The sequence below is a fragment of the Felis catus genome, chromosome B1 (genome assembly GCF_018350175.1).
Source record: "Felis catus isolate Fca126 chromosome B1, F.catus_Fca126_mat1.0, whole genome shotgun sequence".
In the NCBI taxonomy this organism is placed as follows: Eukaryota; Metazoa; Chordata; class Mammalia; order Carnivora; family Felidae; genus Felis; species Felis catus.
The window spans coordinates 96,502,893-96,521,614 of NC_058371.1; the positions used below are offsets into that span (position 1 = coordinate 96,502,893).

Below are 18,722 nucleotides of genomic sequence, written 5' to 3' on the forward strand. Positions count from 1 at the left end.
TTGAGGGGTCTCCAAGGTTAGAAATTTATTTGGGTTTTATAAAATGAAAAAAAGCCATGAGATGTAGTCTAAGCCTTAGGTAACTACAGGTTATCTTTTGCTTTTTTTTTTTTTCTACGTTTTTTTCTAATTTTTTTTTTTTTTAACATTTATTCATTTTTTGAGAGACAGAACACAATCAAGGAAGGGGCAGAAAGAGAAAGGGAGACACAGAATCCAAAGGAGTCTCTAGGCTCTGAGCTGTCAGCACAGAGCCCAATTCAGGACTCAAACCCACAGACTATGAGTTCATGACCTGAGCTGAAGTCGGATGCTGTACAGACTAAGCCAGCCAGGTGTCCCTCCTTTTTTTTTTTAAATACGAGAGAGAGAGAGAGAGAGAGAGAGAGAGAGGCGCAGAGAGAAAGAGAGGAGAGAGAGGAGAGAGAGGAGAGAGAGAATCCCAAGCAGGGAAACTAGATCAAATGACTTTGATATCATAACCTGAATGGAAATCAAAAGTTGGGACGCTTCACCAACTGAGCCACCCAGGCACCGCTTTAAGTTTTTTTATATAATTTTTAGAGGAGAGTTACTTAATAGCATAATTGAATGGAAAGTACAGACTGTTTTGCAACTATTTTTTAAATGAATAATTACCTCTAAAATGAGATTAAGGTTTGTAGTGAGAGCCTGAACACGGTGGAAACCAGCAATCAGGGAAATAGGCAAGAAACCCTGTTCATCCATCTTTCTCCTAAGAAAGAAGTCCCGTTCCAAATTTTCTACACTGAAGTAATATTCACTGAAAAAAAGAAACAAGCAAAAATAAGTAAACATAAGTTTAATTAATTTATTCAATAGGAAACAAAAATATCTATCACTTATATATCAACAGCTTTAAAATTATTTTATTAGTAATATACAGATTTAATACAACATAGATAGAAGGTAAATACAAGACCAAAGCCCTACCAAGTTATAATTTCTTATCCATGAGTAGAAAGAAACTTAAAATACTGATTCTCTTCCAAAAAACTAACATTAACTTCTACTTAGATCAACTTTACCTAAGCATAAAGAATTAACCAGCATTTTACTTTAAAACAGTTCAATAACTGATTTTTTTTAAATGAGTCAATTAAAGGAAACTTTTTATTAAAAGCTACTTTAACTTGTTTCATTTAAACACTAAATAACAACTAAACACATGTCAACAGATTGCCTTCCAACTTTTCCCACATCACTAAGAACAGCTTTCTTGGAAGTACTCTTTGTGAAGTTTACAGAGTAGATTACAGTTTGTTTTGTTTTCTAAATAGACGGGGTAGTGACATTGTTTAATCCTGAATGCTAGCAACCAGTACAAAGCTACTGAGTAAAAACTGAGTGAATACATGAGCACAAGGGTACACACACAATTATATATCTACAAGATCTCCCTGTATCTTTGATGGAGAGAACTATAAAAGACATTTAAGAATGAACAGAATATACAGCTGAACAAGGAATATCTATGATACATGGGGGTACATGGGGTACCATGAGGTACATGGGGAAAAAAAATACAGAAAAAGCTAGCTTAGATACCTTAATCTTCTCTAGGAAAGTAGAGAGAAATGTAAATGGATAAACTGTATGATCAATAACTATAAGTTCTAAGATACAAAGATAATATGAGTATATTCAATAGTGGCATTTGAGAAACAAGTTTAAAATTACAGCCTCCATGGGGTGCCTGGGTGTCTCAGTGGGTTGAGCATCTGACTTCGGCTCAGGTCATGATCTCATGGCTCACGAGTTCAAGCCCCAAGTCAGGATCTGGGCCAACAGCTCAGAGCCTGGAGTATGCTTTGGATTCTGTGTCTCTGTCTCTGTCTCTGCCCCTCCCCACTCACGCTTGCTTGCTCGCTCGCTCTCTCTCTCTCTCTCTCTCTCTCTCTCAAAAATAAACATTAAAAAAAAATTTTTTTTTAAATTACAGCCTCCATATAGAAAAACAAAAATAGAATTCTAGAGAGAACAAGAGGACAAATGGGGGAAAATGTAGAAAAGAATACAAAAGAAATACATGACATCAGTGATGATATGGCCTACAAGTTAATAATCCTATACTGTTCCCAAATCAGAGACAGTTATCAAAGATCGGTGGCAAATTATGAGAAAGCACACCAACTCATGTATTTAGTAACACAGGGTTACTAAAGATACCCTTGAAATATTTAGGTCAAAATCTAACTTTGAAGAAATAATCACCCATAAATGAGAAATGGCTTTGAGCTACTTTTCACTAGGAGAAAAAAATCTTATTTTAGAAATGTAAATACTCAAGTTGTTTCTTTATACTCAGATATTTATCCAGTGATCAAAGCGCAAAGCTCCCTTGGATCAGTGAACTACTACTGACATCTCAGTAACACTAGTAAATCATTTACTTGTTTTAAACACTGAAGAAAAAAAATCTTAAATCTTGAAGAAACAAAAATCCTGATTTTGTTATACCTCCAAAAGCCCTTTTCATAGTGCCTGGCATGTGGTGGGCACATCATACACTTCAAAAGTCCTTTTCACAGTACTTGACATAGTGGCACATGATACATATACTTAAATTCTAAATTTTCACACATTAAGACATTTGATTTAGTCACAAGTTAAAACTGTTCTTAGACAAAAACTTCTCTGAATCATTAATAAGATGGTTTTTTATTCTACTACTTCATGAAAATCTTAGTATCTAAATAAATTCATAAATCACCCTATTACCTATGGTATTTATTTTTTAAACTTCTAATGGGCTACAAACTACTCATCTCTAAATGTGAATGTCAGAAGAGACTGTCCTGGCTAGAAATAATCAAGATCTTAAATTTTTAATATTCTGATATAAAAAATGACAATACTTTGTCAGTTAAAATAATTTTAAAAACTCAATCGTCCCTAATACAGTTAAGCCTCTTACTTTCAAAATACATTTAGCATAATTTTCCACAAATGCAAGAAAATTTTCAGTAACTTCTCAAAGAGAAAAATGTAAACCCTACTCAATGAGCCTATCTATATTAAGTATGAGAAACCTCAAAGAAAACAAAGTCAAAAGCATGACTCCTCCAGAAGTCCACTAATCGAAGAATAACAGTAAAGAGCCATTCTAAACCTGGTACTCTAACATCTGCCAAAAACCCTATTGCTAAAACAGCAACAAGAAAAAAAGGAGTCATGCCCAGTGCTGTGTCTGACATTTTGTTCAGTGTCCTAGGGGACATTATCATGTCCTACCTTAGAAGCTCTGGATTCTACACTGCATGATCAGAAATTTTGTCAACACTGAAGTAGCTCTCTGCTCCTCCCTCACTTGTATGAGCACATTGGAGGCCGATTATCCTGACATGGAGTTGCATATCCACTGTCAGGTCTCAGAAGGGACCTGGCAGCAAGAGTTACAAAAAAGACAGGAATAGTGGTTTGAAGTTGATAGCCACATGCCAGGCACTTTCTGCCCATAAAAAGGCCCTTTTCTTCAGTGTTTGCGTCAACTGTAACAAAAGAAGCAAGAACAAAATAAACAAGTTGCTTCGTATTGTATGTAAGCCAATCAAATCCACCATGAAGACATCCCAGGAAAATGCCTGGATGATGCCGATGAAGAAATTATTTTCTAACAGAGTCAATTTTCTTTCTTAAATAAAGATAGATGTTTTTAAGATACTTAAACCCTTTCAAAAATAGTTTTTCTTTTACTTTGTTAAGGATAAAAAAGTAATCAAATTTCAGCAAACTGGTTATGCCAGTCACTTGAGGACATTTTTTGACCACTATATAAACACACTATATAAATAGGCAAAACCTTCTATACAATACTAATATGTACAAGGGTTATTTTTTCTCTTAACGACAATAGAATATTCTCCTAACATCAACTTCAGTACTTCAGAGGGCAACTATTATGAAAACTAGAATAAAAAGTTTGAACTAAAAAAGATTAGGTAGTTCCCCTTCAATATGTGCCACAAAGAAAGAGAACTTAAAAGTTAAAAAAAAAACTTAGAATTTTGAAATCATTTGCTAAGTAAAAATATATCTATCACCACTTTTTGTCATTTATGTTCATTTGTGAATTTCAATATAAGCATTTATTTGCAAATAAGCAGCCAGGCTTCACTTGTTCAACATCAAATATCTATATGGCAATTTTATATTCTTATATTTAATCACTCCTAATATACCATGACAATATTCTTTCAACTAACGCCCTTTAAACAGAGAAATACCTGAATAGTAAACAAAGCAGAAGTCTTATGTAACAACATAAACCAAATATAAATTTTTAAAAAATACTTCACTAACATTTCCTAGAAAAAAAAACATAAAATACTATTAAAAATCTACCGATTTTACTAAGAAACGGCTTAAAAATGTATTATAACGTATTCACTATCAACGATGTTAAAGTTTGATGTTACTATCCCATCTGCTATGTCTGATCGACTTACATTTGGCGTTTAATATACTCTTTAAGCAATGTTTCTTCCACAGGATACACCTGTACACCTGTACCATCATCATAGTAATACATCATACTGGTATTAAGTTCTGTTTGAAATGGCTGATCGGTCCTTTCACCATGTTCTCGATAACCATATGAATAATCGAAGTTCACTTGATGTGAATAAAGAGAAAGAAAAGTTATTACAGATTTTTTTTTTAAAAAAGAGAAACAGTTACTAAAAAGAAAAATCCAAAGTCAAGTATTTGAAGGGGTAACAATTACAAAACCACCTTAATTATCAGACAAAAAATATTAGTTAGAACATTATATGGGATAGTGGGCAAAACTAACAGATGGCTTGCACACTTTTTGAAACTCTATCTAATTTAACAAAATTCATGTCCTACATCGAGGATTTCCTCTGCCTCGTCCTCTTCCCCGTCCTCGTCCTCTTCCTCGGCCTCGAAACGAACCTCGGATATTACCACCCTCACTTCTCACACTGGAAACTTCATCTTGATCGTCTCTCTTTTCTCTATCACGCCTCCAACCTTTTAAAAACAAAAATATTTTTATACATTCCAATTTGCAACAGTAAATAACATGACTATTTTTATGAAAACATGGCAACTACCCCTCCCCATTTTGTAACAAGTTGTTAGTAACCAGGCATTCTTCAGATAGATACTAACTTAAGAGAGCTCACAGGAATTGGTCAAAATGTCCCTGGCATGAAAGAGGGTCCACAAAAGTATTGACATAAAGAAAACATTTTGAAAAGGAAAATAATATACTAAAAAAAGAAGAGGTCCTTTGTTAAGATGGTACTATTCAAGATTCAAGACGTTCCAAGACTACTGAATGTGCATTATATAAAACTCCTTAAAAAAAAAAAAACTCCTTAAAAAAGTTTTACAAAATGTTTAAAGAAACATCTCTATTTAAGTAAAAGAAATTCCTTTTAAAGAAAAAAAGGAAATGAAAACACAAAACAAACTGGGAGATGATATCTGCAGTACAATATAAGAATTATATCCAGAATACACATAGAATGCACTATTGTGCATGCACGCGCGCGCGCGCGCACACACACACACACACACACACACACACACACACACACAGTAACTCAGTGGGAAAAATGGCTACAAGATAGGTAGTCAAACAGGAAATGCAAATGGGCAATAAGCAAAAAGTGGTGTTCAGCCTCATTGGTCATGAGAAATGCAAATTAAGACAGAATATTTGATCTACCCCAGTCTGACAAATATTTTCAGGTCCTATAATTAATCAAATATTGATCAAGAAGAAAAGGTAGAACATTGTATACAATTAGTGAGAGCAAAGTCAGGCACATCCACTTTGAAAAACAAATTGGAATAATTAAATAAATTTGAAGGTACAAATATCTTAGAGACCAAGGGTTTTGCAAACTTGGTACTACTGACACTTTGAGCCAGCTAACTCTCTAGTGTAGGGGCCTACAGAATGTTTAGCATCAGCCATGACCTCTACCAACTAGATGCAAGTAGCACTCACTCACCACCCCCTCCAAGTTGTGAAAACCAGTATTATCTCCAGACAATGCCAAATGCCCCCTTGGGAGTGGGGGAAAATCATCTCTATTGAGAATCACTGGCCTAGATGCTGCAAATCCTCTTCAATGTATACCCTAATACAGTTTTTTTTCAAACACTTCTGCCTCAACCCACAGTAAGCCTTACTGTATATCACACCCTGGAACACACAAATTTTTTGTAATTTAAACACAACTGTCATAAAAATTTTTCTGTGTGAAGAACTCTGAGTCTATCAATTTTTTTGGAAAAACCTGATCATCACCCAGTACACCAATTTCATAATGCACTCATGGGTTGCAGTCTTAAGAAATTACCCCAAAGGGGGCACCTGGGTGGCTCAGTTGGTTAAGTGTCCAACTTCAGCTCAGGTCACGATCTTCCAGTTTGTGGGTTCAAGCCCTGTGTCAGGCTCTGTGCTGACAGCTTGGAGCCTGCTTAGGATTCTGTCTCTCCCTCTCTTTCTACCCCTCCCCCACTCATGCTGTCTCTGTCTCTCTCTCAAAAAGAAAAGAAAAGAAAAGAAAAGAAAAGAAAAGAAAAGAAAAGAAAAGAAAAGAAAGAAATTACCCCTAAAGAACTTCTTGTACATGTTTACTGGAAAACATGCATAAAAATGTAAATATTTATTACACTTTAAAAAAACTGAAACAATCCAAATGTCCACCAACAGAAGAGATTTTATCAAATACTGAAGTGCCCTTTAGCAGGGGGAAAAAAAAACCAAACGTAAGGACTTACAACAATACACCAACATGGGGGGCAGGGTGCCTGGGTGGCTCAGTCGGTTAAGTGTCTGACTTCAGCTCAGGTCATGATATCACAATTCCTGAGTTCGAGCCCATGTCAGGATCTGTGCTGACAGTGCAGAGCCTGGAGCCCTCTTCAAGTTCTGTGTCTCCCTCTCTCTGCCCCTCCCCTGCCCCTGCTCTCTCTCTCTCAAAAATAAACATTTTAAAAAATTTTTAAAAAAAGAAAAAAAAACAATACATCAATATGCATTAATCTAAGAAAATTAGACTAAAGTTTAAAAATTACTGCCACAAAAAAAAATGTACTGTCACTGAATATGTTAATGGAGTCATACTGAATGTCAGCTTCAAATAAAAATATTCAAACAACAAACATTCAGGTCTTTTTTCTTCTGAGAAGGGAAGCAATGGGATGAAATTGCATGGGGCACACAGAAGTTCAAAGGTAATGGTAACATACATTTCTAAACTTGGTCCTGAGTCCCCAGTGTTCATTTTATGTTTGTTCTTTACAACCCTGTTTTCTTATACGCCCAATATTTAATAAGTAAAATATATTATGAATATATATTACTTTTCGAATAAAATATTAAAGTGATACATATGAGAAACTATGATACAAAGGCAAAAAAAGGTCAGTTTTTCTGTAGAAAGTTTCATAATTTTAAAGTCATTTTTGTGGACAATTGAGTAAATATATAACTAGATTTTAGAAGATACTAGGGAATTACTGTGGTTTTTCCTAGGTGCTGAATTTCCTTTGAATATCAGTGCTGAAGTGTCATGATTATCTGCAAGTTACTTTCAAATAATTCAACAAATAGAGGAATTAAATACAGCAAAATTACTAAATCTAGGTTGTGGTTAGACAGGTATTCACTATACAATTCTTTCAACTTTTGTGTGTTTAAAGTATTCCATAACATAATTGGAAACTTTTGAGTGGTATTATGTTTGTTAATTTTCTTAAGCCTTCCCCATTCACAGGACAACATGTATGCTTTTAAAATGATCAGACTTAAGGGGTACCTGGGTGGCTCAGCCAGTTAAGTGTCTGACTTCGGCTCAGGTCATGATCAGACGGCTTTGTGAGTCCGAGCCCTACACCAGGCACTGTGCTGACAGCTCAGAGCCTGGAGCCTGCTTTGGATTCTATGTCTCCCTCTCTCTCTGTCCCTTTCCCGCTCATGCTCTGTGTGTGTGTCTCTCTCTCAAAAATAAACTTAAAAAAATTTTTTTTAATTTTAAATTATCAGACTTAAGATTTCAGAAACCTATAAAACCAAATGCTCATCTAATTGTTGCTACATATTCTCCTCCTGTCCTCCTCGGCTTTCTGAGATGTGAGAAATCCCACTGAAATAATGTATCTGGGAAATGAAAGACTGATGAGACAGTTTATAATGGATAAGGCTAACAATACCTGAACCAACTCAAACTTGATACAACTAAAAGTGAAACACCTAATTTTTTCTTACTGCTGTAAGAAATACACATTCAGAAGTAGTCCTACCAAAACAAAAATAAACCTGAATCTAATCAAACCTTAAAAATTATATCCAGAAAAGACACAAGAACGTGTTAAAAAAAATACAACAAAGCAATCAGCAAGTCCAAAATATGGAAAATTTCAGAAGACATATGACCTAGCAAATAGCAAAGGAACGAAACATTACTGATGAAAATACAAAATGGTACAACCAATTTGGAAAACAATTTGACAATTTATTTTAAAGTCAAATATGCACTCATCCTACCACCTAATAATCAATCCACTCCTAGGTGTTTACCTGAGAAACTAAAACACATGCCCAAAGACTTGTACACAAATGTTCACAGCAGCATTACTCATAATAGCCAAAAACTAGAAACAAGCCAAATATCCATGTGTAAATGAATGGATACAGGGGGATATCCATTCAAGAGAAAACTATTCTGAAATAAAGAGGTAGAAACTACTGATACATGGAACAATACTGACGAGTCTGAAAAACATTATGCTGAGCAAAAGGAGACATAAGAGTTCATAATGTACATTGTATAGTTCAAAATTTATATAAAACCATAGAAAAGGTAAATCTAATCTGACAGAAAGTAGACTCATAGCTGGGAGAAATGACAGTAATGTAAATGTATTTTATATGCATATAATTTATAGCTCAGTAAAGCTGGCTTTTTTAAAAAGGACACAGATACCACCCATAAGAGGCTCCCACCAGCCAAATCTGGGACAATCTGAGTATCAAACTAAATAATCATGGTAATGGATTATAATACATTGAAAAAATAAGAAGCCATAAATCCATACCAGTAATAAGGGAAGTCATTCCTTATAATAAATACAGAAGTAATGATGCAGTAAGAAAAATCAGCAATTGCAATATGGTAATAATTGAATCAGGTAAGAATCATCAATGGAAACTAAAGCTCATGAGAAAAGTCTGATGAGAAACTGGGTATTTTCAAAGTTTCAAAATCTTTCTCACAAATTACATATTAATTACAAAGGAGAAAAAAGCATCTTGACAGTAAAGAAGCCTAGAGTACATCATCTTAACCCAGGGCTCAAAGTTAATATCAGCAATAACATAAACAAGATCATGTGCATTTCCATGCAATGAGAAGAATGCATGGAAATTTGCATGGATTTCCATGCAATGAAAATCATTTAACTTCTGCAGTATTCCTGCCAAAAATTCATAACCCAAATCCAATCATGAGGAAACACCAGAAAACCCAAAGTGAGAGATATCTACCACCTGTCACAAAATCTTCAGAAAAAAAAAAATCAATGTCATCAAAGACAAAAGCAGAAGAACCGTTCCAGATTAATGGAGACTAAAGAGAACAGATGACTAAAAGCAATGTGTGATCTCAGATTAGATCCTGGAAAGGAGGGAGAAAAAAACCTGAAAAAGACATTATGGGGAAAATCTGCCTGTGTACAGTCACACTGCATTACTGTTCTTAAGATATATACTCTGAAGGAACTTAGTGTTAAAAGAGGCACAATGTCTGCAACTTATTGTTAAGTAGTTTATACTATACATGGCTATTAAAATTATAAAAATTAAGACTAAGTTCGTTAGTGTCAAATTTTTTCCTTTAGAATGTAACTTACTTCGTGTATCATTTCTCCTATTGTTATGTGATGATTTACTTGCTTCAGGTTGACATCTTGAGGTGTTTCGGGATCCTGGTCTTTCTTGACTGTCTGGTCTTACATCATCTAAGTGGAGTGGTACCCATTTGTGCTTATTAGCTTGAAAAAAACAAAATAAAATTGTTTAATGACAATGCACAATTTTCATTAAAGCTTTGCAATTCTGAATGGACTCTAAGGTTTAATTAAACAGAAGACTTTGTCCTTAAATGTTCTTGTAGAGAACCAAAATAATTTTCTTCTTCTCACAAAGCTCCTTAACAAACTTGTCTTCGCAAACATTTCTAAAGTTCATGTGAAAAGCCACTTAATGGAGTATCCTTAGAACTTTTACTTTCAAACAAAATGCTCACTTTTCTGTTTAATTCTGATGAAAAAGCTCCTCAAAAATAGTTAAGTGTAATACAATACTCCTAATACTTGACTCTCAGGCTTCAGAATGGGGTATATCCGATAAGACATTATAATGAACACACTGGAAAGTTTGGCTGGTAATTCAAAACACTCAGTTTCAAGTCACTGTCTAAAATATTGATTTATCTAGATTACTACGAATGAAAGGGTTTTTTCAAAATTAGAGTATAAAATCTGTCTAACTACTTAATCAATCTTTTTATAGCTACTATACATTTTCCTAACCTAAGAGAGGCAATTTAACTTCTCTGGTTGAATACATGATACTGTAATTGTTACACAGTGGTGAAATTCTGAAGATTACCTAATTCATGGAATCCACAGTTAAGGTTTCTAAATGTTTAGTCTTTTGCTCAATATATATTTTTGACTAAACAAGACTCATGTGCAAAGGAAAAACTACCAAGGTAATTAAAGGAAAAGGAATTATCAGTATGCAACTAAAGTACTGATTTCCTATAAATCCTTCAAACTGTGGACAGACAAGGAAGAGGAATATGAAAGATCTTTAAAAAAAAAAATCTATCTGAATTCTATACTATAAATTCTATCAGTGAGTCTCTCTGGTATAAAAAAGCCCTTCCTCTGAAGATTAAAAAAAACAAAACAAACAAACAAACAAACAAAAAACACCTGTGTGCTCTAAAGAGAGTCAATTTACGACTTGATTAAATGAATTTAAATAGAAAAACCTGGATTTTAGTGTTTGCTGATCAGTTTTAACTGAAGCGATTAACAAGACAATTTTAAAGCAGTATGACAGGTCTGTCGTCTGTATGAATTCCAGGAAGTCAAAAAGACTTACCTATCTGAGAAGTATGAAAAAGCTAAGTGATAAACTTGCTTAAGAAACTGGGAAATTTTTTCCTAACATGTCTGTCCTGTTGTCAACCACTTTTAAGCAATTAGCCTTGGCTCATCATATCACGTAAGGCTAATTAATATGCTTACCCTGCAGCTAAGGATTAGATACTCATTTAAAAAAGAATTCAAAAAATAAATAAACTTAAAAAAATTTCAAGCAAGTGTTCAATGTATGGGAGATTGTTTAATTCATTATTAAAGAAATTGACTGGAAACACTTCATAAAATGTCCCCTCCCATGCCACATTACCACCAAGAATTAAAACGCTTTAATGGCTTCCCATGGCACTCAAAATAAAACGCTAATTCCAAGTGACGAAAGCCCTGCACAATGTGGACCAACAACATCTCCTGCCACTTTTCCCAATGTTCACCTTGTTTCAGCTACTGACCTTTCAACAGTTTAAAGAACTTTTCTGCCTAAAGCCCTGTGAAGACACTTTTACTTACGCTCAGAACACTCAATGAGTATATGCTTTTACAAAGCAGTTAAATCATAATCTGTCCCTAGATACAGGAAAAGTTGCATATAAATATGTAAAAGGATACAAGGACAGTATTTTTTCTTCTAAGTGTAATTTAATGGAGAGATGCTATGAAAAAAAAAAAAAAAAGTTGACCAAAACTGAAAATAGGGAGCAGTTCCAATGCAAATTTAAGAAACAATTATCATACAATTTTTAAGAAATATATCTTAAAAATATCTATCTATACCCATTTCTATAAGTGCAACTTCATTCTATACCTACATAAAGTACAAGTAAAATGAAAAAAGGAAAGCTTAATAGTTTAAGAATATTACAAAAGCAAATCAGTTACCATTGCAGATGGTATCCTGAAGAAATCCAAAATACCAATTGGTGACTACTAGGAATCAATTGATTAAATACAATTCTTCATTATTACAACTTTCCTCACAAAATTAAAATCAAAATGAAAATATGAATTAACCTCTCTTTCATTAACTACTTGAATGAGCCTCATTCTCAGTGAGATCTTCACCAGGACCATCTAACTTAAAATAGTCAGGACATGGAAAAAATGTAAGTGTCCATTGACAGATGAATGGATAAAGGAAACGTGGTGTATAAATATACAACTGAATACTATTCAGTCATGAGAGAGGATATCCTGCCATTTGCAACAACATGGATGGATCTTGTAGGCATTATGCTAAGTGAAATAAGCCAGAAAGACTTACTTACATGTGGAATCTAAAAAAGCTGAATTCACAGAAACTGAAAACAGATTGGTGGCTGCTGGGGATAGGGGAAATGAGTGAAGGTGATCAAAAGTACAAACTTCCAGTTATAAGACAAATAAGTTCTGGAGATATACTATACAGCATGGTGACTATAGTTATCAATGCTGTATTGTATATTTGAAAGTTGCTAAGAGACTGGATCTTAAAAGTTCTCATCATAAGAAAAAAACAAAACAAGACATTGTGACTGGGAGGTGATGGATGTGAACTAAAATTGTGGAGGGGTGCGTGGGTGGCTCAATCAGTTGAGTCTCTGGCTTTAGCTCAGGTCATGATCTTGCAGTTTGTGGGTCGGAGCTCCACGTTGGGCTGACAACGTGGAGCCTGGAGCCTGCTTCAGATTCTGTGTCTCCCTCTCTCTACGCCCCTCCCCCACTCATGCTCTGTCTCTCTCTCTCAAAATAAATAGACATTAAAAAAAATTTTTTTAATAAAATAAAATTGTGGAAATCATTTCACAATATATACATACATCAAATCATCGTGTTATATACCTTAAACTAATACAATGTTATTTTATCAATTATATCTCAATAAAACTGGTGGAAAAAGTGGAAGTTATAGATGAACTAACCTCTCTTTCGTTGATTACTTGACTGAGCCTCATCCTCACTGGCATTTTCACCAGGACCATCTAATTTTGTTTCCCGGCTTTCTTTGCTCTCAGTGTTAATTCTCTTTTCAACCTTGTCTTCTCTTTCTTTTCTATTTTGTAGCTTCTTATTTCCTTGGCTGATGACACTCTGACTCTGCAAAAAGTTTTCTGAATGAAATCATTTTCATGCACATTTTCACTAACATATCTAAAAAATTGTGGTAATAAACCTTTTCTAAATACTGCAAAACAAATGACAATTTTTATTGAAAATAAAACTACTTTTCAAAAGACACTGTTAAAAGTCAAGCCACAGATTGGGAAAAAATATTTGCTAAGTATTTGATAAAGCACTTGGATCCAAAATATATAATGACCTCTCAAAATGAAATCATAAGAAAACAACTCAAATTTTCAAAAAATGGGCTACAATTGAACAGACACTTCAACAAAAAGTTATACTGATAGCAAATGTAAATGGAAAGGTGCTTGGCATGATTAGTCAAAGAAATGCAAATTAAAACTAGAATGTGATACCACCACACACCTAATAGAAATAGATTAAAAGACTGACTCTATGGAATATTTGTGAAGTGTGACACAAGTTGAATTCTCATACACTGAGTATTAGGGGAATGAAGTTTGGTAGTTCCAGCAAAGGCTAAACACATAGCAACCATACAATCCAGCTATTCTACCTCGGTATTTACTCAAGAAAAATGAAAGCATATATCCATGCAAAATTTTGTACACAAATGTTTATAGAGCAGCTTTATGTCTAACAGCCCCAAATGGAATCAACACAAATGTCCATCCATAGATGAATAGACAAGCAGCATTCCATTCATAAAATGAAATACTACTTGGCAATAAAAAGGAATGAACTACAGGTACTCGTTAATGACATAAATAAATCCTCAAAATAATTAAGTGAAAACTGGGGGAAAAAGGAGTCCTATTCTAGGACTCTCTATGTAAAATTGTAAGAGATGCAAAGTAACTATAAGTGACAGAAAGCATATCAGTGGTTGCCAGGAATGATGAGGGGAATGTGACAGGGAGAATTACAAAGGAGTGTGAGGAAGCTTTTGGGGTAATGGTTAAGCCCATTATCTTGATTTTGGTGATGGTTTCACAGGTCAAAACTTATCAAGTTGTATACTTCATGTGTAGTTTATTACATGTCACTCACTAATTAAGCTGTTTAAATTAATGCATATTATCTACAACCGTAAGCTAATACTGCACAAAATACAAACAGCAAAGTGTACAGTGTCAAATGAAAACATGTAACCAGATAACCATATATGCTACCACTCCTCTAAAAAGTCCTTTGATAGGGGTGCCTGGGTGGCTCAGTCAGTTGAGTGTCCAACTCCAGCTCAGGTCATGATCTTGCGGTTCGTTGAGTTCGAGCCCCACATCAGGCTCTGTGCTGACAGCTCAGAGCCTGGAGCCTACTTCCAAATCTGTGTCTCCCTTTCTCTCTGTCCCTCTCCCCCTCACGCTCTGTGTCTTTCTCTCAAAAATAAACAAACATTACAAAAAAATGTTTTTAAGTCCTTTGATAAAGTATCTCAGAACCATCTTTTAGAGTTTCTTTCATAGTTTAAATTAAAAATCCATTCACTGAACACTTCCTGATTTGATACAATATATATATGCATATGATGCATATGTGTATATATAATTGGCTCTTCAATACATATTGAAGATTATAAATAAACATATAGCAAATTCTGAAACAAAATGGGCTTCAATTTAGTCTCATATTAAAAACTAATCTCTTTGGGGCGCCTGGGTGGCTCAGTCGGTTAAGCGTCCGACTTCAGCCAGGTCACGATCTCGCGGTCCTTGAGTTCGAGCCCCGCGTCGGGCTCTGGGCTGATGGCTCAGAGCCTGGAGCCTGTTTCCGATTCTGTGTCTCCCTCTCTCTCTGCTCCTCCCCCGTTCATGCTCTGTCTCTCTCTGTCCCAAAAATACAATAAACGTTGAAAAAAAAATTAAAAAACAAAACAAAACAAAAACTAATCTCTTTAATTGTAGTCACTACATAAAAATAACAGCATGGTACCCACCCCTTCTAAATCGAAGATTACCTCCTGAGAATACAATCAAATGAAGGCAATGTGATGAATAAAATCAGGTATCTGAAAAATGGGTTAGACTATAAAAAGGATGGCTGCTAAGTTTTCAGCATTTCTTTATTAATGTAATTCTCCACATTTGAAATAAAATTCTGCATGTTGAAATGAGAATATTTTCCCTTTATGAAGGAAAAAACCTTAAAAAAATACTCACTCCAGTGTTCACTAATTCACTTGGCGTTGGCCAATTCGCCATATCGCTGAAATCACTAGCCTAAGAAGTAATAAATAAGTGTTACATCTGCAAATTAGAAATCTTAAGTAGAAAAAATATTTTCTAAAAGTGAAGGCAATTCTAAAAAATCACCTATATACAATTACATGCAGGCATTTGCCAAATTAACTCAAAATCTTCTCCAAACAACAGAACACTGCAATAACAATGCTTGGGTCTTATCCAACTTCTAGCATTATTAATGACACTGAGACTAGATTGATATATATAGGATAACAGAATAACAAACATATACAGGATTTGCACAAAGGCCACAATTCTCTAATATATTAGCTTTAACCTAACATCAATGATAAAACTAGAAGAAAAGCACATAATAATCTAAGAGTTTCTAACATACCAATTTTCAACATCAATATAGCTAAGAACTATTTCATGTAAAAACATACCTTGTTGGATTTCTTTGTCTTGAGTTTTCCTGCTTTTATAATTTTGGGGGAACTGAGCTCTAAAAAAAAATTTAAAAAAATACACAGAATTGTTTTTACAATCACTTCGTTTGATATATTTAACAAAATAAGTATCATATCAAGTTCAGTAAGCCAGTGTTGTCATCATTTCCAACAAAATCCAAAGTTCTGATACTGAAACTCAACAAGAAATCAACTACAGTTCAAGAATGGATTCAAATTTGTTTTCAGTGTTCAAATCAAAAGAAATATCAAGGTTTACTTAACCTGAACTGATAGACCAATCCTTTCACGGAGGAAAATATGAAAAAATTAGAAATATAACATGTTTTCATAAAGTAGTAACTTACTTCCCAAAGGGATACATTTTGCTATACAATTCATACACTGACATTCATCAAGAAGCATCCAGAAAATAAGTCAGAAGACTTCAAACTATTTGTGCTTGCAAACAAACAAGATTAGCAACCATAATAGGTTGTATGTAGATAAAGTCATAAAAAATAGAAGAGGTCTCTGTAAAAGTTTGTATAAGATTATCATGGTACTGGGGCACCTGGATGGCTGTCAGAGCAGACCCTGCTTGGGATTCTCTCCCTCCCCCTCTCTCTGCCCCTCCCCACTCACACACTCTCTCTCTCAAAGTAAACAAACAAACTTAAAAAAAAAAAAAAGACTATCATGGTATCACCACTTGTCCCTATTTTGAATAAGACAGTGGTTGACAATGAAATAAATACATAAATAAAGAGAGATAGAGAAAGACTTACTCTCTAAATGAAGCTTTACAACTGTTTTTTAGTCTGGTTCGTTACTTAGCCAAGATGACCAGATGGCGTATCACCTAGCTAAACATGATCTAAAGTAAATATTGAAAAGTAGAATAAACTTGGTGTGCACAGAAAACACAATAATACAGCAAAACATGAATTCATAAAATCATAGCAATGACCAATTCATAGAATAAAATGAAGCAATCTTTCAGTTAAAACCCAGACGCAGATTTTAAAAAGATACAGAGTACTTTTCAAAGGAAGAGAGATGAAGGATGAAGATATCGCAAGGGATGAAAATACAGGAATCTTGAATATTAAAGTAATTCTATTCCTAACGCAGAATAACGAGTACATAGTTACATGTATGTGCATGTATATACATATTTGTAAATGGGCATAAAGATAAAATATTTCATTAAGAAAAATTACAAAAAATGAGGGCAGGAAAACAAAGAACAATATTTGCCTGAACGCTATCCAGAATTTGACTGGAGTATGTTCTACATATACCATGTTTTATGAAAGTTATACAATATCGGGGCAGTTGAGTGGCTCAGTCAGTTAAGATTCCGACTTTGGCTCAGGTCCTGATCTACAGTTTGTGAGTTCAAGCCCTGCATCAGGTTCTGCATTGACAATGTAGAGCCTGCTTAGGGATTCTCTCTCTCTCTCTCTGCCCCTCCTCAAATTGGGTGCACTCACGTGCGTACACTCTCGCTCAAACTCAAAAACATAAAAGAAAGTTATACAGTATAGAACATCTGGGGGACTTTCCCTCAACAAAGTGGAAAAAAATGTCCCAAAATATTACTATGTTAATTAAGTGCCCAGAAGTTACAAAATAAAGCTTTATACAAAATATTTGATGTAAAGTAGTAAGGGACAGGCCACACAAGCAGGTTTCATTTATTTTTACTATAAATCAATTAGATATTAATAATCACAAAATTAAGATCAGAAATTAAAGATAAAAATTATTCTGGGGGTGCCTGGGTGGCTCAGTTGGTTAGGCATCCGACTTCGGCTCAGGTCATGATCTCACGGTTAGTGGATTCAAGCCCCATGTTGGGCTCTGTGCTGACAGCTTAGAGCCTGGAGCCTGCTTCAGATTCTGTGTCTACCTCTCTCTCTGCCCTCCCCCAGCTCGCACTCTGTCTCTGTCTCTCAAAAATGAACGTTAAAAATAATTTTTTTAAATTATTCTGACTACATAAAAATAAACTTGTTAACTTTAATATTAAATGACACAAATTATTAACAAAATTTTTAAAAATACTTAAACATAACAGAGTTAATAATCTATTGATTTAAAAACCGGGGGGCCTGGGTGGCTCAGTCGGTTGAGCATCTGACTTTGGTTCAGGTCATGATCTTGTGCCCTGTGAGTTGGAGTCCCGCGTCGCTCTGTGCTGACAGCTCAGAACCTGGAGCCTGCTTGGGATTCTGTGTCTCCCTCTCTCTCTGCCCCTCCCCCACTCATATTCTTGTCTCTTTCTTCCTCAAAAATAAACATTAAAAAATTTTTTTTTATTTAACCATGTATAAATAAAAATAAAACCCATACAGTTCCATACTCTACTCAGACATTGATTATAAATTCTACTTAAAAGTGAGTAAGTTGGGAATATTTATTTCTTTGAACATTTAAAAAAAATGTTTTTTAATTTTTTTAACGTTCATTCATTTTTGAGACACAGAGAGAGACAGAGCATGAGCAGGGAAGGGGCAGAGAGAGAGGGAGACACAGAATCTGAAGCAGGCTGCAGGCTCTGAGCTGTCAGAACAGAGCCTGATGTGGGGCTCAAACTCACAAACTGCGAGATCATGACCTGACCCCAAGTCGGACACTCAACCAACAAGCCACCCAGGCACCTCAGAACATTTAAAAAAATTTTAAGAGATTTTGATTTCAGCATATTCTTTTGGACTCAGAATTTTGAATTTTTGTTTAAATTTTAAGCTCTCAACTTTAATTCCTCCTCAGGAAATATAATAGGAAAGCTTACATTTAACCCTGGGGAATTAATAATGCTTACATTTTAATGTTGTACCTTTATGTA

At 34.6% G+C, this 18,722-nt stretch overlaps 1 protein-coding gene across 20 annotated transcripts in view; it reads right to left on the minus strand.

Moving 5' to 3' along the window:
* The window catches only part of LARP1B (La ribonucleoprotein 1B), a 129,163-nt gene that overhangs the window by 101,317 nt on the left and 9,124 nt on the right, over nucleotides 1-18,722 (minus strand). For 18 of the 20 annotated variants that reach the window (XM_023252822.2, XM_045055880.1, XM_023252818.2 and 15 more), the window contains exons 2-8: nucleotides 15,866-15,924; nucleotides 15,396-15,455; nucleotides 13,074-13,248; nucleotides 9,916-10,056; nucleotides 4,873-5,016; nucleotides 4,470-4,635; nucleotides 640-784 (exon numbers count right to left, since the gene is read on the minus strand). In XM_023252822.2, the coding sequence (XP_023108590.1) occupies nucleotides 640-784; nucleotides 4,470-4,635; nucleotides 4,873-5,016; nucleotides 9,916-10,056; nucleotides 13,074-13,248; nucleotides 15,396-15,437 (813 nt within the window). In that variant the 5' untranslated portion in view covers nucleotides 15,438-15,455; nucleotides 15,866-15,924. Of the gene's footprint in view, nucleotides 1-639; nucleotides 785-4,469; nucleotides 4,636-4,872; nucleotides 5,017-9,915; nucleotides 10,057-13,073; nucleotides 13,249-15,395; nucleotides 15,456-15,865; nucleotides 15,925-16,656; nucleotides 16,746-18,722 lie in introns of all 20 variants that reach the window. The other 2 variants (XM_023252821.2, XM_023252816.2) reach the window with 2 other exon arrangements.